Raw genomic sequence first — 22,063 nt, forward strand, 5'->3', positions numbered from 1 at the left:
TACCCAAGCAGTATATATGCCACTTGTGATAACATGTAAAGAACTCAAAGAAGCATAGCAGTTTTGGGTGGGGATGGGAGGTTATAATTTAAAAAAACACACAGACATTATCTTGTATTTTTTCTTCTCGTCAAAGAACCTAATCTGAACCTTTTAGAATATATTTTACACTACAAAAGTTGTTAGCAATAAGCGTATCTCTATATTATATCAATGTCCCCTTTCCCTTCAGACATTTATCAAATGTGTCAAGTTACAAATTAGTAACTTTACTACAGCATATCTTTTCATCTATAGTTTCATATCCCCATCTTCCCTTCTTTAATCCTCATTCCCAGCTATCTTTCACATCTTCCCCCTCCATCTATGCTTTTCAATACATTTCTTAATATTTAATCCAATCCAAGATATTACTTGCAATTAAGCAGTTTTGGTTTAACATGGAAAAGTTCTGTTTGTTTTAAAAAACCCTAGTCAACTGCAAATTCAGATCAGCATATCTTTGCTCATTTATAATATTAGTTAATTTTCACCCCTGACCTTCCTGTCGTATGGCAGTCATTGCAAGAATCTGAACATGCAAAGTAATATATGACAATTATATGACATAGACACTATTCTGGTTAGAGATTTGTTGGCACACCTTTTTTGGTAAAACTCTGCTGGATGTTACAGTGCTTATAACTGAGTTTCGCTTAATTCAGTAATTATGGTAAGATAAAGAGTGAAAGGAAAATCTAAGTTTTACACCTATATGCAGATATATTATATATTATTAAAGGTATTTCACAACTGGTAGGTATTAAGCAATTAATGGATCATTATTTGGTATGTTTAATAAAAAAGGTTTTTAACTAATAATGTACTTGTCTTTGAAAAACAGCTAAGAGTGAACAAAGAAGGCTGAGATTCAGGCTGTTCCCCAGTACCCATCCCCTAAATGTTGTTTAACACTAAAAACATCTTGAAAGCTAAATATACCAAAAACACATTAATGTATACAATACAGATCTATCATTACAAAGAAAAGTGAAAATTACTGTGCTCCCTAAATTTTGTTTTGGGCCAGAAAAAAGAAAATGATATCGTACATGTTTGCAACTTAAACATTAACAGACACTACTTCTGGCAGTAAGGTACAGTAGGTACTTAAAGAGCACTTTTACCCAAAAAACACTAGGTCTTGGATAGATTACAGCTAACACTTTTTAATGCATTGCTGGACCTGGTAAAAAGCAAGGAGAATCTCCAAGGACCATAAATAAATAAGTAAACCCTGAACACCTAGAGTGAGGAGTAGCAGGAGCAGTGAGCAGTAAGAAAACCCATGAAAGATGAGGTGGCTTGAGGGCAAATGCCTCAACCAGTTCTAGTATCAGGTAGGGAGCTGAACATGAGATTCCTACATTTAAGCCTTGAAAAGCAAAGATTTGAATAGGTATTTATATACACATGTTCAATGGAGAAACAAAATGTCTATCTACATATAATAGAATATTTATTAAGCCTTAAAAATGAAGGAAATTTAGATACATAATACAACATAGGTGAATCTTGACATTATGCTAATAAAATAAGTCAGTCACAAAAAGACGAATACAATATGATTCCATTTATATGGGGGTACCCGGAGTAGACAAATACAGAGACAGTAAGTAGAATGGTGGTTGCCATGAGCTGGGAGCAGGGGGGAATTGGGAGTTACTGTTTAACCGGTAATACAATAAGAAATATATATTTGGTCTTTGTCCCTGGTTCCTGACATACGTATCTCCTAAAACCTGTGGAATCTCCTGAATGATAAGTATGTCTTTTGTATGCTAATGAGATGACTGGTAGCCCCTAGATAGCTTCAGGATGGGGGACAGTTGCCAGAAAGACCAAGTCATGATTAGAGGGTTGGAAATTTTAGCCCCACTCCCCAACCTCCAGGAAAGGGAAGGGGGCTGAAGATTGAGTTAATCACTAACAGCCAGTGATTTAGTCAATCATACCAACAAAATGAAGCCTCAATGAAAACCCCTGAACAATGGGGTACAGAGATTTTCCTGTTAGGGAACACACGTGCCTGGAGAGGGCATGGAAGCTCTATGCCCTTTCCCCCTATGCCTTGCCCTATGCACCTCTCTTAGTTGGCTGTTCCTGAGTTGTATCCTTTATAGTAAATGAAATGGTAAGTAAACTACGTACTTTCCTGAGTTCTGTAAGCCATTCTAACAGATTACTGAGCCAGAGAAGGGGGTCATGCAAACCCTAGGCTTACTATCTGAAGAGCTGAAGAACTGGTTTGTACAGGAGAAAAAAGGCCCCCACATATTTGGTGTCAGACGTGTTGAGCAGAAACAGTTCAGAAATGGGTATGAAGTCTCACTTTTGTAAGATGAAGAGTTCTGGAGATTGGCTGCACAACAATATGAATGTACTTAATATTACTAAACTTCACACTTAAAAATGGGTAAGATGATAAATTTTGTTGTATATTAAAAATAAACTTTTTAAAAAAGAGAAGAAAATTCTGATGCATACTATAACATGGTTGAACCCTGAAGATATTATGCTAAGCAAAATAAGCCAATCACAAATGTATGATTCCACTTATATGCAGTACCTAGAGACAAATTCGGAGAGACAGGCAGTAGAATGTTGGTTTCCAGGTGCTGGGGGGAAGGGAGGATGATGAGTTATTATTTATGGGTATAGAGTTTCAGTTTGGGAAGATGAAAAAGTTCTGGAGATGGATGGTAGAAATATGCTCACAACAGTGTGAATGTATTTAATGCCAATGAACTGTCCTTAAAAATGGTCAAAATAGGGGCCGGCCGAGTGGTTGCGTTGGTTAAGAGCTGGCTTGGGACACCAGAGGGCCCCAGTTCGGATCCCACATGTGAGGGCCAGTGACACTGCCCTCTACAGCTAAGATGCTGAACAACAGCTCAACCTGGAGCTGGGCTGCCATGAGTCGCCAGCGACGGCTAGGCTGCAGCCCCTGCTGCAGTGGGTTGCCAAGGGCTACCGTATGTAGCCAGCAGCTGCCTTGAGCGGCCGTCCAGAAACCGGCGACTGATCATTGCGGGAAGAGTGCAATGATGGTGCCAACTTGGGTCAGTGAAGTAACATCCTCCACAACTAGGCTGAAGAACAAAAGGACAGCAACTGTCTGTTCCCCTTCCCCCAATTCCCCAGTGCTGTTCCTATCCCCTAATTTAAAAAAAAAAAAAAAAAAGGTCAAAATAGTAAATTTTATATTATGTATATTTTACCATAATAATAATAATAATAATAAAAATGAAGACAGACTGAGGTCTAACCTAGGAAATTTGGGAATCCCAGACAGAATTGAGAAAATGGAGAAGCAATTATTGAAAATGGCTGAGAATTTTCCAAAACTGATAAAGGATATGAATCCACAGATATAAGAAATACAGTGAATCAAGTAGGATTTTATAAAAAAGCACATTGTACTGAAACTGTAAGACAAAAATAAAGATTGGTCAGAGAGGGGCTGGCCGAGTGGCTCAGTTGGTTAAGAGCTTGCTCAAGAGTTTGAGCTCTGAGCAACAGCGGTTCGAGTCCCGGCCCGAGCTGAGCTGCCGCTGACCTGCCAACAGGTGGCAGGATGGCTCAGCTAAAAAAAAAAGATTGGTCAGAGAGGCAAGACAGATTCTCTAAAAGAAATGACAATTAAACAGACAACACACTCTTCAATAGCAATACCATGAGTCAGAAAAAGAATTATATCTTCAAATGTTGAGAAATAAAACAGTCAACTTAGAATTATGTGTAAAGTAAAACTATTTTACTAGAATGAAAACAAAATACAAAAATATGTCCAGGTAAACGAAAAAGATTGTTCATCAATAAGAGACCTTCATCAAAGGAACATCTAGAAGATATAACATTACAGGAATAATGAAGAACTCAAATTGTACATTTGAGAAGAAAAAAATGGAAAAATTTGTAGATAAATTAAAACAAACACTGTCCATATAAAATAATAATGTAGGTAGATTTTAAAAAGAGACAGCATTAAAACAACAGTATCAATCAGGAGGGATGTGATAAGAATCAAAATGCTCTATGGTCTATGTAGACATATAGTTTAATGAAAGGGGGAAAAGTCAAATCTCCTCAAAAGAAGTACAAGAAAGAAGTTTAGAAAAAGACAAATAGAAACCATAAACAAGTCCATATACATCAATTATAATGAATGTAAACAATTCAACTTTTTAATTAAGACAAAAGATGGACAGGTTTTATTTAAAAAGAAAAGCGAACTAGCTAAACACTATTTTAAGAGATATTTGTAAGATACAAGTTCTATAGATTCAAAGCAATCCTAACTACAATCTCACCTACCTTTTTTTGTAGAAATTAACAAGCTGATTCCAAAACTTATGTAGAAATGCGAAAGACTGATAAGAACCAAAAGAACCAAAACAATTCAAAAAAGGACAAAGTTGCTGGACTTCCACCACATGGTTTCAAAACGTACTACAAGATTAGGTGGTACTGGCAAAAGGACAGATACATAAATTAATCAATAGAACTGAGTCAGGAAACTGACCCACACATCGATGGTAACAAGGTAATTCAATAAGAGAAAAAATAGCTTTCTCAACCAACAGTGCTAGGCAGAGTTTCTCAACATTGGTACTATTGATATTTTGAACCAGATAATTCTTTGTGGTGCGGGCTGTCCTGAACTTTGCAGGATACTTAGGCAACATCCTTGGCTCTATCCCCACTAGATGCCAGAAGTGCTCCTTCCTTAGTTGTGACAACGAAAAATGTCTCTAGACATCAACAAATGTCCACTGGGAGGCAAAATCACTCTCAGTTGAAAATCACTATGCTAGAACTAGATACCCATATGAAAGAAAAATGAACTTTGATCCAAACCTCACATCTTGTACAAAAATAACTTGAAATGAACACTGACATTCACATAAAAGTTAAAACCATAAAAACCTCTAGATCAGGGTTTCTCAACAGAAGCACTATCGACATTTTGGGCTGGATAATTCTTTGTTGTGAGGGATGTCATGTGCATTGTAGGATGATTAACAGCATCTTGGACCTCTAGCCAATAGATACCAGTAGCACTCTACCAGTTGGGACAACCAAAAATGTCTCCAGACATTGATAAAATCCCCTGGGTGGGGGGCGGGTAGGGGAGTAGGGTAAGGGTAAAAGAGTAAAAGTGACCCCAGATGAGAATCACGTGGGGTTGGCAAATATTTCCATGTAGAACATATAAAAGTACAAACCATAAGACATTTTAAAAATTAAACTTCATTAAAATTTTGTTGAGAGACACTGTTTAAAAAAATTAAAAAGCATGTCACAAACTGGGAGTAAACTATATATATACACACACAAGACTTATATTCAGAATATATAAACAACTTTCAAGGCTCAGAAATAAAAACCAATAAAATCAGCAAAAAAAATTTTAAGATATTTAACAAAAGGATATATACAAAGCTAATAAGCACATAAAAAGATGTTCAATCATTCCTCATCAAGGAATACAAATTAAAACCATAATGGGTTGGCTAATATTAAAACGATTAATGATACTGTTAGTAAAAGCATACAGCAACCGGTACTCATGCATTGCTAGTGAGACGGTAAAATGGTATACCCACTATGAAAAACAGTTTGGCAGTTTCTAATAAAGTTTAACTACATTTGCCATATGATTTTGAAATTCTATTCCTACTATTTTTTTTTTTTTTTAGCTGAGCCATCCTGCCACCTGTTGGCAGCTCAGCGGCTGCTCAGTTCGGGCCGGGACTTGAACCGCTGTTGCTCAGAGGTCAAACTTTTGAGTGAGCTCTTAACCAACCGAGCCACTCAGCCGGCTATTCCTACTATTTACTCAAGAAAAATGAAAGCATATGTTCCAAAAATACCTTGGACAAGGATGTTCATAATGGCTTTATTCATAATTGCCCCAAATTGGAAATAACACAAATGCTCATCAACAGTTGAACGTATAAACCAAATTTGGTATAACCATACAGTAAAATAAAAAGGAAGAAAAAGGAACAAATTATGGATACTTGCATCGAGGTGGATGAATCTCAAAAAAATGCTGAATGAAAGAAGCCAGACACAAAATAGTTCATTGTGTGTGATTCAATTTTTATGACTGGGGAACTCTACAGATTAAATGACTCAGGTTCTAGGAAAGATTAACTTTAAGAAAAAGAAAGGGATGGAGGAGGAACTTGTAGATTAAAGGAAATTGTTTTGTCAAAAAACCCCACAAACTTTCAGCATATATAACCCATAACATCTTTGTATTTAGAATATACAAATAACTCCCACATATCAATAACAATAAATGGAATATCCAGCATAAAGGGCAAAACTTGACCAGTCAATTCACAAGAAATGAGCAACATGTATATGAAAAGATGCGCAGTCTTATTATATATATAGCACCATACCCTCTGGATAGGCTAAAACTAAAGTGAGTGTAAAGCATCAATTGTTGAGGATATGGAGCAACAAAACTCACAAACACTGCTGGATGGAATGTAAAGTGGTATAACTTTGGAAAACAGTTTGACATTATATACTAAATTTGAAAGTATGCATACTCTATGATCCAACAATTCTATTCCTAGATATATATAGAGGGTGCCAAAAAATGTATATGCATTTTAAGAAAAGAAAACTGTATTAAAATTGTAATACTCAATACATACTGATTACAAAAGATGAATACAAGTGATGTTTGACAAGAGGTGCTCAAAATGGTTACCATCAGTGTCCAGACACTGCTGATTACGGCGAACTACTGCTTGAGCAACGCTGATCAAAGTGTCCACTTGTATACGTTTTTTGGCACCCCCAGGGATATACCCAGTAGAAACCAAGAGACAATCTGAGACTTTTCAGAGCATTTTTTAGGATAGCTTCAAACTGTAAATAACCCAAATTTTGATCAACAGAATAAATTAGTTTATTCATGAAAGGGAATAATGTACAGAAATGAAAATGAATCAACTATAAATACACATACATATGAATCTCCTAAACATAATACTGAGCGACAGAAGGAAGAATTCTGTTCATATGAAAGAACAAAGTACCGTATTCCATTCAGGTAAAATCAAAAACAGGCAAAAGAGGCTGAAGAACTACCAGAAAAGAAAAGGGGGTTGGGGTTGGGGGGTCACGAAATTATCAACACCAAACTTGGGATAGTGATTATCTCTTCAGGAAGGAGAAAGTTATTCTCTAGGAAAGATACACAAAGGGCTTCTGGGTTATTGGTAATGTTTTATTTCTTGACTTGGAAGGGAATTACATAGGTGTACAGTATGTAAGTCTTTGTTAAGTTGTATATAGTTGTTTTATATATTTTTGCATAAGTATATTACATTTCATAACATGAAATTAAAGTTTTAAAATAGTAAAAGAAATTAGAAAAATATCAATGAATCTTTGGGGTGGAGATATAAAACACAAATTAGAGAGAATGTGCTGCAAGTCAATCTGCCTAAAAAACAAGACTTAATGCTGGTTGTTAGCAAATAACGTATTCTGTTAATAAACATTTTTATATTCACTTAAATAATTACACTGAGCACTTGAGCACTTACTGTATGTCAGGCATTATTCTAGTTACTGGGAACACAGCAGTGCACAAAACAGTACTTACAAGCACTGTGGAGGAAGACAATAAACAAAAATAAAAAATTGTAAAGGAAACACAAACTCATAGATACAGACAACAGAATGGTGGTCACCAGAGGGAAAGGGGGATAGGGAGACAGTGAAGAGAGTAAAGGGGAGTCAAATACAATATATGGTGACCACAGGAGACTAGACTGTGAGTGATGAGCACACAATGGAGTATAGAGATGTTGTGTTATACACCTGAAATTTATATAAAATTATTAGCCAATGTTACCTCAATACATTTAATTTAAAATAATAATAAAAAAATGTTAAGAAAGGTAAAACTAATACCCTCTGCTCCAATTTACAGTGACCAGTTTTTTCTTTAGTTATGGTAAAATACACATAAAATTTACTATCTTAACCATTTTGTTGAAGTGCTGGGTTCAATAGTGTTGAGTGTATCACATTGTTGTGTATAGTGACCAGTTTTAAAGGTTTAAAAAGAAATCCATACTGGTGCTGGATTACAATACTACTACAATAATACAGTTTACCCTTGAATAATACGGGTTTGAACTGTACAGGTCCACTCATATGTGGATTTGTTTCAATAAATACTGCAAATGTATTATTTCTTTTTATGATTTTCTTAGTAACATTTTCTTCTCTCTAGATTGTAAGAATACAATATATAATACAAATAGAATACAATATATAACATACAGAATATGTATTAATTGACTGTTTATGTCATTGGTAAGGCTTCTGGTCAACAGTAGCCTATTAGTAGTAAGTTTTGGGGGAGTTAAAAGTCATACATGAATTTTCAACTGCGCAGGTAAGTCAGCTCCCCTAACCCCTGAGTTGTTTAAGGGTCAACTGTATATATTAATAGTTACCATTTAAGTAGTGTATTATAAATTTGTCCTAGGCCCACTTAATAATGGTAGGGTACAAGGCAGACTGATTTACATGCTTTACTATTGGGTTGTCGGAAAATTCATGACGCATTTTTGCAACAAAAAAGAGAAACAATATGTCATTGACTTTTCAACAACCTAATAATAAACTTGTATGATTTGTATCAAAAAATGAACTCATAGTTGTAATTTATTTGGTGGCTGGTAATTATTATCATGAAGGTAATAAATACAAATTTATGTGACTAAGTTCTAAAGGACCGTTTAGATTTTTAAGGACCAAGATAACTGCTTAAATGAGTATTCTCTCTTAAGGGAAATCAGTGCATCAGATCAAACCATCCATGTGAGTAAAAATATAACTCTCAAATATAGTAGTTGAATCATTAAAAGAAAAAAAACAAATATGAACATACTATACAGTACAAGATTTTGAGGTGTCAGAACAATATTTCTATTATTTAAACACATGAGGAATAAAAGACCTACATACAATTTGGTCTCTAACGTGATAATATTGATATTTCTATATGCTTTTGGCAGGATCATCACACATTTTAAAATGCTATAATTGCCTATTACTTGGCAGTTTAAGTAAACATGATTTTTTTTACCTCTGTGAAGAGACGAGCATTATCAGAAAGCATGTTATAATCCTGTGCACATTTCTTTGCAGAATTCTGTAAAAACTTTAGGAATTCAGTAACTTCTTCATTCACGTGTTTTTTCATATCCTGATTTTTTTAAAAAGTAGATATATTTGGAATGAGAAGGTTGGTTAAAAACAATCATTTCTAATTTGAAGCTGAACAATTAAAAGTATCCTATCCAAAGTAAAAATCAAAGAAGTTAATAAAAATTATTATATAATAATGACAAACTTGCTATGAAAAACTCCTCAAAAATGGAAAAGCAAATGACTAATAATTACAATACATGCTTGAATTAATACACTTATTTTATAAAATGCTTTTAATTAACTTAAAAAAACACCTAAATGGAAAAATGAGCAAACAAAACAAATAGGCAAATTACGAAAGAAGAAATAGAAATGGCTTATAAACACATAACATATAGAAAATGCTTATTTTCATTAGTAATCATTGTAAATTAGTGTAAAACAAGGGAACACCATGTCTGCCGTATCAAATTAGCGGCAAGAAGGTAATGCCCTATATTAATGATACAAATTGGTGTAAACTTTTTGCAGAACAATTTACCCATGTGTAACTGCAGATCAAAGCCTTAAAAACATGTATAGCTTTTGATAAGTTTTATTTTTAAAATTTTCTTAAGTAAACAATCATAGATATGAACACAGTTTGCAACAATGATGTTCAGCACAATATCATTTATATAGTCAAAGCTTTGGAAGCTACTTAATTAAAGTCTCAAACAAAAATTTTAAATTGGTTCAATGACCCATGTAAAGCTCTATTGCAAGTACTTAAGATGAAAAGGGATGAAATATGCTTATAACTAGAGCAAAATGCCTGAACTGCAATAGAACAAAAGTATTAATGCACCAATCTGTCCATCAATTAAACTCCTTTCATTTTCCATTTCTGTTAATATGATTGCACGTAAAAACATAAACGCAAATTTAAAGTATTTCTTGATTAACTTTTAAATATTTTTTATTGAAGCTGAAGAACAGAATACATACCAAGTACTGCAAGTAGTCATTTTTACTTATTTCAACAGCTTTGGAATTTGCAGGACTTTTTGCGTATTTAACCAACAAGTCCACATAACTCCTCTGCTCTCTCTGTGAGAAACGAGAGAAACGAGGATAAGGAACTCTTGGTTTTGGAAGAAGAACCATTCCAACTGTGGTTTTAACTTTTTCCTTTGCTTGAGTTGCTGCCGGCTCATTTTCTGCAGAACTTGCTGAGGCATTCGAATTTTCTCCTATACGTCTGGAAAAAAAATACAATTTACAAATATGTGCTTTTCACATAAGATTACTATCATGGAACTTCATGATTCTTAATCACCAGGGAGAATATAGCATGATTAGCACAGTAAATTCTGGATTATTATCTAACTTTGCCACTTGCATTTTGATATTTAGCTATTTGGTGTAAATTAAGTATTCTGCAGGATAGGATCACATTACAAGCTTACCTTCAATTATCTGATGGAGAGGAAGAGGTATAATCCATAGACATGTTATTCATTTTGGAAGTTTTTCCCCCTTTACTGAAGAGGGGTAAATCACTCTTCCAATTACATATGCAGGTATTTTGTGTTTACATTTTATTACAATGCAAGTTGTTTTTTAATGCTTAAATTCTTCAGTAGGATGTATCAGTTAATATGGTTAACAAAAGCAGCAAAAAGCAGGATAGGATATGATGAGGTCACAAGCTTGAAGTTAACAAATTCACTGGGATTCTAAATTCTCTGGTCTCCTCTGCTTGAATTATCTCAAGAATTAAAAAGAAAATTCCAACTCGTGTGCCAAATCTTATGGAAGCAATAGTGGTTTTAGAAAAGTTGTACAGGGCTGGCCGAGTGGCGCATTGGCTAAGAGCAGGCTTGGGACGCCAGCTCTGAGCAGCGGGGCTCTGGTTCGGATCCCACATGAGGGCCAGTGACGCTGCACCCTCTACAGCTAAGATGGTGAACAACAGCTCAACCTGGAGCTGGGCTGCCGTGGGTCCCCGGCAATGGCGTAGGCTGCAGCCCCTGCTGCAGTGAGCTGCCAAGAGCTGCCATGAGTGGCCGTCCAGAGGCTGGCGACCGATCTGCCTCACCCGGGAAGAGTGCAATGATAATATCAACATGGGCCAGTGAAGCAACTTCCTCAACAACTCGACTGAAGAACGAAAGGACTACAACTTGTCTGTTCCCCTTCCCACGATTCCCCAATAAAATCTTAAAAAAAAAAAAAAAGTTGTACAGTCCTCTATCACTCATGTACATGGTTGAATCCATGGAAATGTCTTTATGTTTTGTATGAATGCAAAAAAAAAAATCTTGGCATATTTACAATGAAATATACTAGAAGAGAAAAGTAGTGAGTGGCTAGATAACCTGTTACCATAGTTGTTTATGAAACACTACCCCCAATTAAAAAAAAAAATCACCTTACCACCCCAATTAAGGTATATGAATACAAATGTGTTCTCTTGTTCACAATGTCTCTATTTTTGCTATTCAGTTGTTGTAATCTACATTTTTAATAAGAGTTTTCAAGTACACACACACACACACACACACACACACACACACACACAAACTGCACTTCCTTAGCTTCTATAATTCTAATTTTCACCACAGTAACTGTTCCTTATAATTTGGTTCCAAATTAAACAACAATAATCCAAGAGGAAGGGAAACTAATAAGATATATGCTTGTTGATTCATTCTTCACTCCTCCATTCATTTATCTTTATTGAGTGACTACCATGTGCTAGCCTTATATTGGGCACTGGAGATACAACCAACATGGAGTTCAATACGATCTCTACTCTCTAGGACCTTACAATCAAGTGGATCAGACAAATGAATGGAGAAGAAAGAAAAGTAAACAGGTACATCAGTACAATGTGACCATGGTGCTGTCAGGTTTCCAAACTGAACATACGGAATAGGTGACTTAAAAGACTCCTGAGGACATTGAAATCAGGGATTAGGGGGGGAAAAGGAGAGGGGTAAGAAATATTCAAGAGCAGTGGTTCTCAATTGTGACAGTATTCATTCCTTCAGGGAATTCTGGAAGCTTTTGGGTGCATCTGAGCTGTCAAAAAAGGGGAAGAATTAAAGGCATTCAGAGGTGAGGATAGTATATGCCTGTAATGCATGGCGGCGTCCTGCACAACTATCAAAGGTCCTTTCAGGCTTTCTGTTATACACAAATAAGTCTGGTCTGTTTTTACTTATCCTAACAATACATTTTATTCTCTTTAATTTTTCTTATGGTTCCATTATGGTACAGTTTATCTAACTTCTGTTATATCCAGCCTTATTCACTTAAGCTGACGCATCTGACTACTTCATTATATCTTCTATAATGAAGTACCCATGCATTTACATATTAAACTACATATTAAAACAAATTATTGTTCTATTTCACATTAATATATCTAGGACATTATTTCTAAATACTGTGTCTGTAGCTATTATTATCGATGAATTTCAATTCACGGTAGTAAAGGTGGTGTCTCATTTCTTATAAATATATGTTATGAGACGTGGGAGCGTTTTGGCCTGATAAGGTTGAGAATTACCACCCTAGATTGTGTCTGGATAAAGATGGGTTAAGCTCCATCCAAAACTAACACTGATTTGTTTTAAAGAAACTTTACAATACTAAAATACAGTAAAAATTCCAAAATTTTTGGAAAAAAACGGAGCCCCAAAATAAAGCAAAAATATTCAAGATCACTCTTTTAGAGCTAAACTATGGATGGAAAACTAATCAAGAGGTGGTTAGTGAATGGGAAAAGAATTATGGAAATTAAAATAAGGATGCTTAGATTGGCTCTGAAAATAATACAGGTGAAAAAAGACATGCTTAACAACTAAAGTTTCTCCAATAACTGTATAAAAATAAGCATATTTTAGGTTAACAAAATGAATATTAACTGCTGATCTTGGGAGAAATGTATTACAGCAAATTGATTTCTCACTAGAAAATGTCTTGAGAGCTATTCAAACCTAACAGTATTGTGTCCGCAACTCTTAACAATACTGCTTCACAGCTGTCTCTCTGAATATGAGAACATGTCTGTCCTTGTGGCACAAACTGGCAAATTTAATTAAGCTGCTGCAGCAACAAGATGCTGACTCAGATATGCCAGAGTAGGAATGTCAAGAAATTCTAGCAGTTTAAATTGGCTACATTCAGCAAAGAATGAAATGGCAGCACATCAAGATCATTTCCATGTGCACTGCTGTCAAAATCTTCATCAGTTGCAAGCCAAAAGCATCTGACAGGGTTTCTCTATCCACATTTACAGCATTATATTTTATTTCAGTTGATGGTTTGAAGTTTTCCCCCTTCATTTTGTCAACTACCGATTCTCCTTTTTAACTTAAAGTTTCTATGGAAAAAAGGTAGAATTCAAAATGTCAAGTTTCCTACTTTTTAAGTCTACTGGTTTGGGTAAGTAGCATTTGGAGTAGCTTCTTTAAGTAGCATTTGGAGATGGTGCCTCTAGACTCCATCTAAAGTCCACCCGTACCTCCTGAGTTTGATTTACTTTTCTATATTAAACATGTTAAAATTTGATAATATTTTTTGTATTTAAAGCTACTTTCTCCCTTGTCGGCTTAAAATTCAGTTACAAACATCTATAATCAGATACTTTAATTTAAAAACAGGCAAATGTTTACTTTTCAATGGAGGAAGAAGGGTTGAATAAAAACCTCACATTGTTGAAAGTAGTATAATTAGAAGTATTAATATTTTCCAAAATGTTAAAGAACATAAAAAATACAAAATTATGGCTAATAAAAATTTTATGTTCTTCCTAGTTTCCCGTCAAGAAAACAGCTGTAAATTAATAGTCTCAATATCCATTCCTTACTGTAACAAAACTTAATAAAACTCAGCAAAAAAACTAGAAACATGAACTCAATGCCTTGCATCTTTATTTTTTCTATACTAAAATGTAAATTATACTCAAAATTATTTTGTGCTATATAGAAATTTAAAGAAAAACAAGCATATTCTAGGGGGGGAAAAAAAAGATTTCTACAGAGCAAGATGTCCTCTCTCTCACATTACCAAGACTGTAAGCCATGCCTGGGATATGCTGAAGAAAACTGCACTCGAGAAGAACCATTAAAATAATTTAGGATAAATTATTTTATCCTGCAATGGCAGGATAAAGAAAATTAATATTAGAAAAGTTTAGTCTAATGAGGAAAGATGAAGGCTGAGACAAAAGTTCTTAAAATCATGAGTTTTTTTAAGGTTAAGATATATGTTCACTAAATCCCAGGATACTAGAATTGGTAGGCACTCTCTGATTCAAACAAGGGCAATTCTTTATTTAATTGACAATACATTTTAAGAAATTACTTATCCCCAAGAAATGGTACAAGTTGAATAACAGAAATAGCTTTAAAAAATATCCATACATGCACATTCATAAGGGATCTATTGTCTTAACCTTCGATAGCTGATATTAGCAAAGACATTATAATTATGCAGTTTGGCAAAAAGAATGTTGCTTCTGAAATTGCCTTTTTTGAAATATTTATTTTTGGAATTGTCTCTAATACAACCTCTGCTTGTCTTTATGTGAACTTATCTTTTCATTTGATGGAATAAAAAAACCACTTGTTTCTTTAATGTTTTTAATGACAATGTAGCAATATCTATGAAAAAAAAAAACCACATACATACCCACCTCTTATAGAAATTTATCCCAGTACTTATACCAATACATGTATAAAAAGGATGTTCATTGTTTGTAATAGTAAAGGAATGGAAACAACCTAAATGAGTATCACTGTGGTCTATTAACTGATTCCACAAACACATCAAGGGAAGGCTCAGATTCGAAAGCCTGGGTTGAAGAGTGCAAAATCAGTATTTTTTAAAAGTGCCAAAGTCTGATAAGCCAGCATGGGAAGCCTGAAGATTAAGATGGCAAGAGGCTGAGAAATACCAGTCACCAGAAAACTAGGCGGAAAACTAGGAGAGTGCGGTATCTCCACAGTCAAGAGCTCAATGATGATCTTGAGATGGGTGCTCTTAGACTAGTGAGGGAGGAAGCCAAATTAGAGTGGGATGTGCAGGGAGGGAAGTTTTTTAAAAATCCATTCTCTCAATCTGTTTTTTGATTAGAGTTTAATCTGTTTAAAGTAATTATTGATAGTGAAGGACTTCCTATTGCCATTTTATTGTTTTCTGCATGTCTTATAGTTTTTATTTTTTGTCCCTCATTTCCTCCCAGCAAGCATGTATAAGTCTTTAAAGAAGTCTAAGTACAAATGAGCAAAGAGGTAAGAAAGTAACTAGGAGGGAACCTTAAGTCCAAGGATTAAAACAGGAAAAACTTGAACATGTTTAAATACAAGCATATCTCGGAGACTATTGTGGTTTTGGTTCCAGACCACTGCAATCAAGCAAGTTTCGCAATAAAGTGAGTGATCATCTTTTTGCAAGTGGAGGGTCTTGCCCTCAATTTGTAAAAACTCAACATTGTGAAGTACAATAAAACAAGGTATCCCTGTATTGATCAAGAGAGAACAAAGATACAGGAGTAAGGGGATGCTAAATAGACAGAAAGGATGCTGAGAAGGGAGGAAAAGATGGAGTCTCATTTGATACAAAGGCTGGTAATATTCTTCCTCTATTGCAAAAGCAGCGCATAAAGAATGACAGTAGAAGTTGAGCTTCCCTAAAGGAGCTTAATTTCTCATTTGGTATATTTACAGTCCTTTCTAGTAAACCTGATAACTTGGTTTCAAGATTCACCTACAATACAGTAGAAACAGGCATTCACAAAGGAAAGAAGCTGTTACAGGCAGGCAAGCAGGGAGAAGGAAAAATTATCACTTAATAGGCGTTTTCACACAGGGGAAGAGGAGAAATCTCAGGTAATTCTGCAGCATCTATTTAAAGCATATAAACCATCTGACCAAACAATTCAATTTATATGAATTTACCTCAGAAATAATTACAAAAAGTTCATCAATGTATTGTTTGTAATTTCAAAAAAGAGGAACACAAACATTTTGCAACATAAGACAAGCTAAATGAAAAGCATATCTATATAATGAAGTAATACGCAACCATTAAGAAGATCGAGCTATATGCAGGTAGCATGGAAGTACACGAAATATTTTAAATGAAAAAAACAAACTGCGAAACAGTTTTACAGTACTTATAGTATTATTGTATTTACAATATAATCCCATTTTTGTTTTAATATATATCTATTCATGTGTGGAGAAAGGTCTGAAAAGATATATACCAAAGAGTGGTCAGCATTGGGTACTGGGTTCTTCTATTTTCTAATTTTTACATTTCTATTATTTGAATGTTGAATAGTGGACAGAGGGATGTAAAACTTCAACTATTAGAAAAATAACAATCAAATATGGAAATAAATAAACATATTACCTGTTAGATAAAATACACAGTTCTTTTAAACTTGGAGCCAAGGAATGATCTTTATAATTTTCTCGAGAGAAAAATGTCTTAAGTCCATTTTTTGAGGAAACATCCCTGTGAAGCAAAGTAATTTACTTGCATTTGACATTCAAAATCTCATGCTAGATTAAGCAACACAATGGTGCAATTGTAATTTATAACTACATGCCCTCTACATCTCCTTTCCTAGACTGTCACCTCTTAATAATTTTAATTTCATGGACCAAATGTGTGAGTTTAGATGTTTTCCTTCTTGGGTAGCTTTAGTCTAGGCCCATTCTGAAACTCTCCAGTTCTAATCACCAGCCTTGCTTTTCCTTTAGTATCCAATTAAATAAATGCCAGAGATACTAGAGCGTTAAAGATAGAACTGATTAAAGTACAATAAAGGGTCTGTCAGAGACAGGGCTCACCTCTGGCTCTGGGCCTAACATTAAGATATTTGGTTAGTCACAGAAAATGCTTCTCAATTTACTTTTGTTTCACACACTATTATGCTAGGCCAAAAGACACTAGAAAGACTGCATATCCTACCTATTTTCATTAGGTTGGCAAATGTGATAAACGGTGTGTCTCTACTAAAACCTGCCTATGGTCATATATGCTTTTCTATAACATAAGTAATTTAGAGACTAACATATTATAATCAGTCTTTCCATAGAGTAACCATCCAATAAATGCTGAGGAATTAAAAAACTAAAAACACTGAGGACTACTAATCTGAGAGGACGAAGATTAGTAGGAAAAGGGTAGTTCCGGGACTACAATACTATACAAAGGCCCTAAACCACATCTGGTTTCACAATGTCAATAGTATGTAAAAACATCTGAACACACAGTTTATGGCAAGAAGCATAAATGTGTATACTTCTAATCAAACAGCAACTTCTGGCTGGCCCATTCCCAAAATGGGAAATTCTAGCATATTTGCTCCATACTCATTTCTTACTGTTTTTAAAGGCATTTATCCAAAATAATAACCATTAAGGTATAAATGGTAAAATTAGAATGCCTTACTTGCTACGCACCAGCGCGGTTATTACTTATTATGGTACTGTATCTGTGACATCTCATTACATTTTAAGGTTTTTGCACATCATACAAAAACAAAGTCATGGGCCTCAGGGATTGTGAGCTCCTTGGAGGGAGGGAGCATTGTTTGCAATAAACAAGTACTAATTGAGCACATACTAATTAAATCTTCGAGTCAGGCACTATTTTAATCATCTTTATAATCTCATAACTTGTGTACTCTCCTTGGCTAGCAAAGAGTAGATGCTCAGTAGATGTGTGACATCAATCTAAAGTAGCACACGTATTAGATCTTTACAAAGCCCCTTAACTGAGTCCTCTATTTGTGAAGTTCTCATACACTTCTAACATACTTCCAGTTATCACTTGATATAGATTCTAATATAACAAAAAGAAGCTTGTCTATTCTGAAAGGGTGTCTTTTTATTACTTGTATAGAAATGGGCAAAGCTCTTGGGACACATAAAAACTCTAGCATTTCTCCTAAGAGACCAACCATGAATACATGATGGAACTGTACCTAGTAGCAGTCTGAGTGCCGAATTGTTGCCACTTTAGGAGAGAAAATGCAGTCAGCTATCTCAAAAATGCTCAGTATGTGAAGATGAGGATGGGGTAAATGGTGAGCCACTGAACTTCTCTTTTTTCTGTTTCCTCCAAGTCTCTCCAGGTGAGAAACCCTCCTTTCCTAACCCAGCCTTGTTCCCACCTCAATTGTCTTCAGGTGATGACAAACAGATGCAACTCACCAGTTCAGCCTTGGTTCACCCATAGCCACGATGGAGCTCATAGTCTTAGATGTCTGCGTCACTCTAGCTTACAATTCTGCTGCCTGGCAGCGCAGGCTCCAACAGAAGCAGGGCTTCTCCAGAATCAACACAACCTGAAGAAAAACAGAAGCTCAACATTAAAAAGGAGGCGACTGGCTGGGCCAGGTGTCGTGAGGAAGAGCCTGTGCCTAACACCTAACCCTCAACTGACACAGGCACCTAAACCAGAACAGAGCAGACAGGGGAACGTTCCGCAGTTCTTTGTAGTAGGGCAGCAGTGATGATGTCGGAGAAGTTCTCCATTTAATGTACTCCAGGAACGTTCCTTTCTCAACACTGCGAAGTAAGAGCAGAAACAGAGCGGTGTTCTCATTGCTTACTTCCTTACATCCCTCTGGCATGGAGCTGTCTTACCTCAGCTCTCCCCAACTCCCTTGCTGCCAAAATAAATCTTGCTTCCATTTCCCCAATCATATACACTGTTATGGGGGAGATTCTGGCAAGCGATGGAAGCCAAACGCTTCCTGGGTATCAAAAAACCTCTCCGAGAGAACGTCAGTTTTGAGGAGGCCGAGATCCAGGCAACTTGACATTTCATAGGCTCACTTAGAGGAATCACCTGGACTACAAATATGGGTTGACCGCGCCACGTTCGGCGTTTCTCCTGTCACCCCGGGCGGACTGATAACAGTCGGCGTGAGAAACAGTCCAATTTAGGAGCTGGTCTCTGGGCACTGGACAGGCCCGACTGGCTTCCACCTAACCCAGCTTTCAAACATTTCAGCCCAGTGTAGGGTTGGGGTGGCAGAGTCGACGAAGGCAAAAGGAGTGCCTGAGAGAAAAGGGACTGAAGGAGAAGAGAAACAAGGTTCCAGGAAGGCAGGTTAAGGGGCGCGCTAAGCCGAGGGCGGGGACCGCGCCAGAGCCAGGAGTCGAGGGTCCTGGCCTGGCCGAGGGGGCCGCCATGTTCCCTCCTCCCGCCCCTCACGAGCGCGCCCGCTTGCAAAGCAGCAGGGCCCTGCCCTCCGTGCCGCAGCTGCAAAGCAGCCTTTCCGCCCACCTCGCGGTCCGCGGCGGCTCTGGCCCGGGCCGCGTCCCCACTCCACACGCTGCCGTGGGCACCCGGGGAGGCCCGTATTTAAAGGTCGTGGCTGCGCTACCACGGCACTGCGTGATGACGTCACCAGTGACGCAACGGGCGGGGCCCGTGTGGCTCGAAAGGACCGCCCCTCAGCCCGCATACCGCTGTAGTTGGGTCTGGAATTGTGAGACTTAAGCTTTCCCGGCCTTGCGGGCTGGAAGGCGGTGGGGGCTGCATGTTCCCCTAAAAAGTCCTCCACCTTGCGGAGGATGATAAATTGGGAGGACCGGCGACAAGTATAGTACTGGAAACACCCAGACTCATTTTATGACATTAGCCCACTATTTTAACTTCCCTAACTCTGACACCTCATCAGTAAAATAGAGATACTTCGTAGGGTTTTTGAAACGATTAAATGAAATAAGGGGTGAACTGTTCTCAGCACAGTACCTGCACATAATGTCTCCACTCCATCCCCAACCCGTTTTTGATGTGTTTCCACCAGCGGTCTCTCAATTGCACTAGCTTTTTTCTCATTCATTAAGGAAAGATTTATTGAGCACTTATGATTTGTGCTTGGTGCTGGATACACATAGGACTAAGATCGAATACAGGTTTTTCCAAGAGCTTTTGATCATTGGGCATCTAAGATATTCACATTAAATAATTATAAAACACAATAGAAAATGATAAGCTACATAACAGAAGTATATAGGAAAGATCGTGTGAATACAGAAAGGGAGAGAAGTTACTAGTGAGAGGGACAGAAAGCAGCTTTGAATTAGCTAAAGACTTCTATTGAGTAGTTATATATGACAGTTAGCACATTGCGCATTTGACATGTCAGCTCATTTGAAGAATTTGAAGGATGAAGATGATGAGAAAGGGCATTCTAGACAGAGACCACACAGGGAGCTACATAAATTTATTGCATGAACAAAGTCCAGCGTGTGTGCTATCAGGAAAGCGTGTTCTAAATTTCAGAATGATTTATGATGTTTAAAGTTATGTTAACAGAAAAATTATACTTCTCTTAACATTTTCCCTTGAATATAAGGACCCTTAGAGAGTCTATTTTGCCTGGAATGCAAGGTTTATGAAAAGCAGTAGAAGAAAAGGGTTTGGGAAAAACAGTTTGGGGCCATAACACAAAAGACTATAGGCCAGACTAAGGATTTTGACTTTATTGTATAAGAAATGGAAGGCTGGGGGGAGAGGGGAGCTTATAAACAGGACTGACACAATCGAGCTTCTGTGTTTCAGGAAAGTTTATCTGGCAAAGTATTGAATGAGTTGTAGAGAAGAGGCCAGTTAGAAGACAGTGCTTGTGAATGCTTGCAGATCAACTGGTGCAATGCCTAGCATTGTGCAGGCAGCATTTCTTATAGGTGAGGGATATTGATGGCCTGTGCTTGGACAGAGAAGGACATCAAGGCAGTGTAGACGAAGTTCATGTGTTGGGTACTATCTCACAAAATATGCGGTCAGAAAGACGGGCGTCTTCGGCAACCGCACAAGGACTGCTCAAGAATTGTTACAGCACTCCTGCTATATGTGGGATGCACCAGCTCACAGCAGTGTGCTATGGTAACATCACCAGATATGGCCTATGTTGAGATTTTAGATTATCATCAAGCACAAGATTACCAGTACGCTCTGGTTTGGTGTGTCTTGAAATCCCATGGTTGCAAGATAGCGCACAGAATCAGAATTTTTAGAGCCAGAAGGAACTTTGGAGATAATCTAGGGAAACCCTCTTGTTTCCTTGATAAGGAAACAGAAGCCCAGATTGTCAAGTGACTTTTTCAACATCGCATGATCAGTGATAAAGCTGACACTAAAAATCAGGTCTCATAACTTTTGCCATTACAAAATATTAAATATATGCATCTTTTTAAAAAAAATTTTTATGCTCTGCTTTGTAAACTATTGGGTTGTCGGAAAAGGTATGGTGTGTTTTTCCTATGTTTTTTGTTGCAAAAATGTATCATGACTTTTCCGACAACCCAATGGAAGCAAATTAGTGAAAATAACGTGATTTTGAAAGTCCGGCATGTGTAGGTCTGTATCTGTTTCCTGCTTACTGGCAACATGATCTTAGACACGGTGAGCCTCCTCTTTCAGCTTCAGTTTCTTCATCTGAGTAACAGAGACAGTAAGAGATCACCCACAGGATTGTTGTGAAGACGAGAAGTAATATGTAAAAAAATAAATGTGCAAAAATGTAACATGCCGAGTAAATTTTTAACAAGTAGTAGCCCTTAGTATATACCTTTTCTACTCCCCCCCCCAAAAAAACCCCCACTCATGACACAGTGGAGGTGACATTGTAAACAAACGGATTATAATACAAACAAGAAATGATATACACACATACACACATATTATAGAAGATGCTATGGGAACATGAGAAACTCATTCTGACTGAGACACTTTAGAGACTATTTCAGGAAAGTTTAATTTACATTGGGTCTTGAAGGATGCGTAGAAGCTCACTGGGTAGAAA

At 36.7% G+C, this 22,063-nt stretch overlaps 1 protein-coding gene across 1 annotated transcript in view; it reads right to left on the reverse strand.

The window, feature by feature from the left end:
• Nucleotides 1-19,628, reverse strand: part of ICE2 (interactor of little elongation complex ELL subunit 2) — a 62,387-nt gene extending 42,759 nt beyond the window's left edge. Inside the window, exons 1-5 of the mRNA XM_019650775.1 lie at nucleotides 19,537-19,628; nucleotides 18,456-18,589; nucleotides 16,645-16,749; nucleotides 10,225-10,477; nucleotides 9,173-9,292 (exon numbers count right to left, since the gene is read on the reverse strand). Of these exons, the coding sequence (XP_019506320.1) occupies nucleotides 9,173-9,292; nucleotides 10,225-10,477; nucleotides 16,645-16,749; nucleotides 18,456-18,496 (519 nt within the window). The 5' untranslated portion in view covers nucleotides 18,497-18,589; nucleotides 19,537-19,628. The remainder of the gene's footprint in view (nucleotides 1-9,172; nucleotides 9,293-10,224; nucleotides 10,478-16,644; nucleotides 16,750-18,455; nucleotides 18,590-19,536) is intronic.
• Between the last annotated feature and the right edge of the window lie 2,435 nt (nucleotides 19,629-22,063).

Source organism: Hipposideros armiger, unplaced genomic scaffold (genome assembly GCF_001890085.2).
Source record: "Hipposideros armiger isolate ML-2016 unplaced genomic scaffold, ASM189008v1 scaffold_147, whole genome shotgun sequence".
NCBI lineage: Eukaryota > Metazoa > Chordata > Mammalia > Chiroptera > Hipposideridae > Hipposideros > Hipposideros armiger.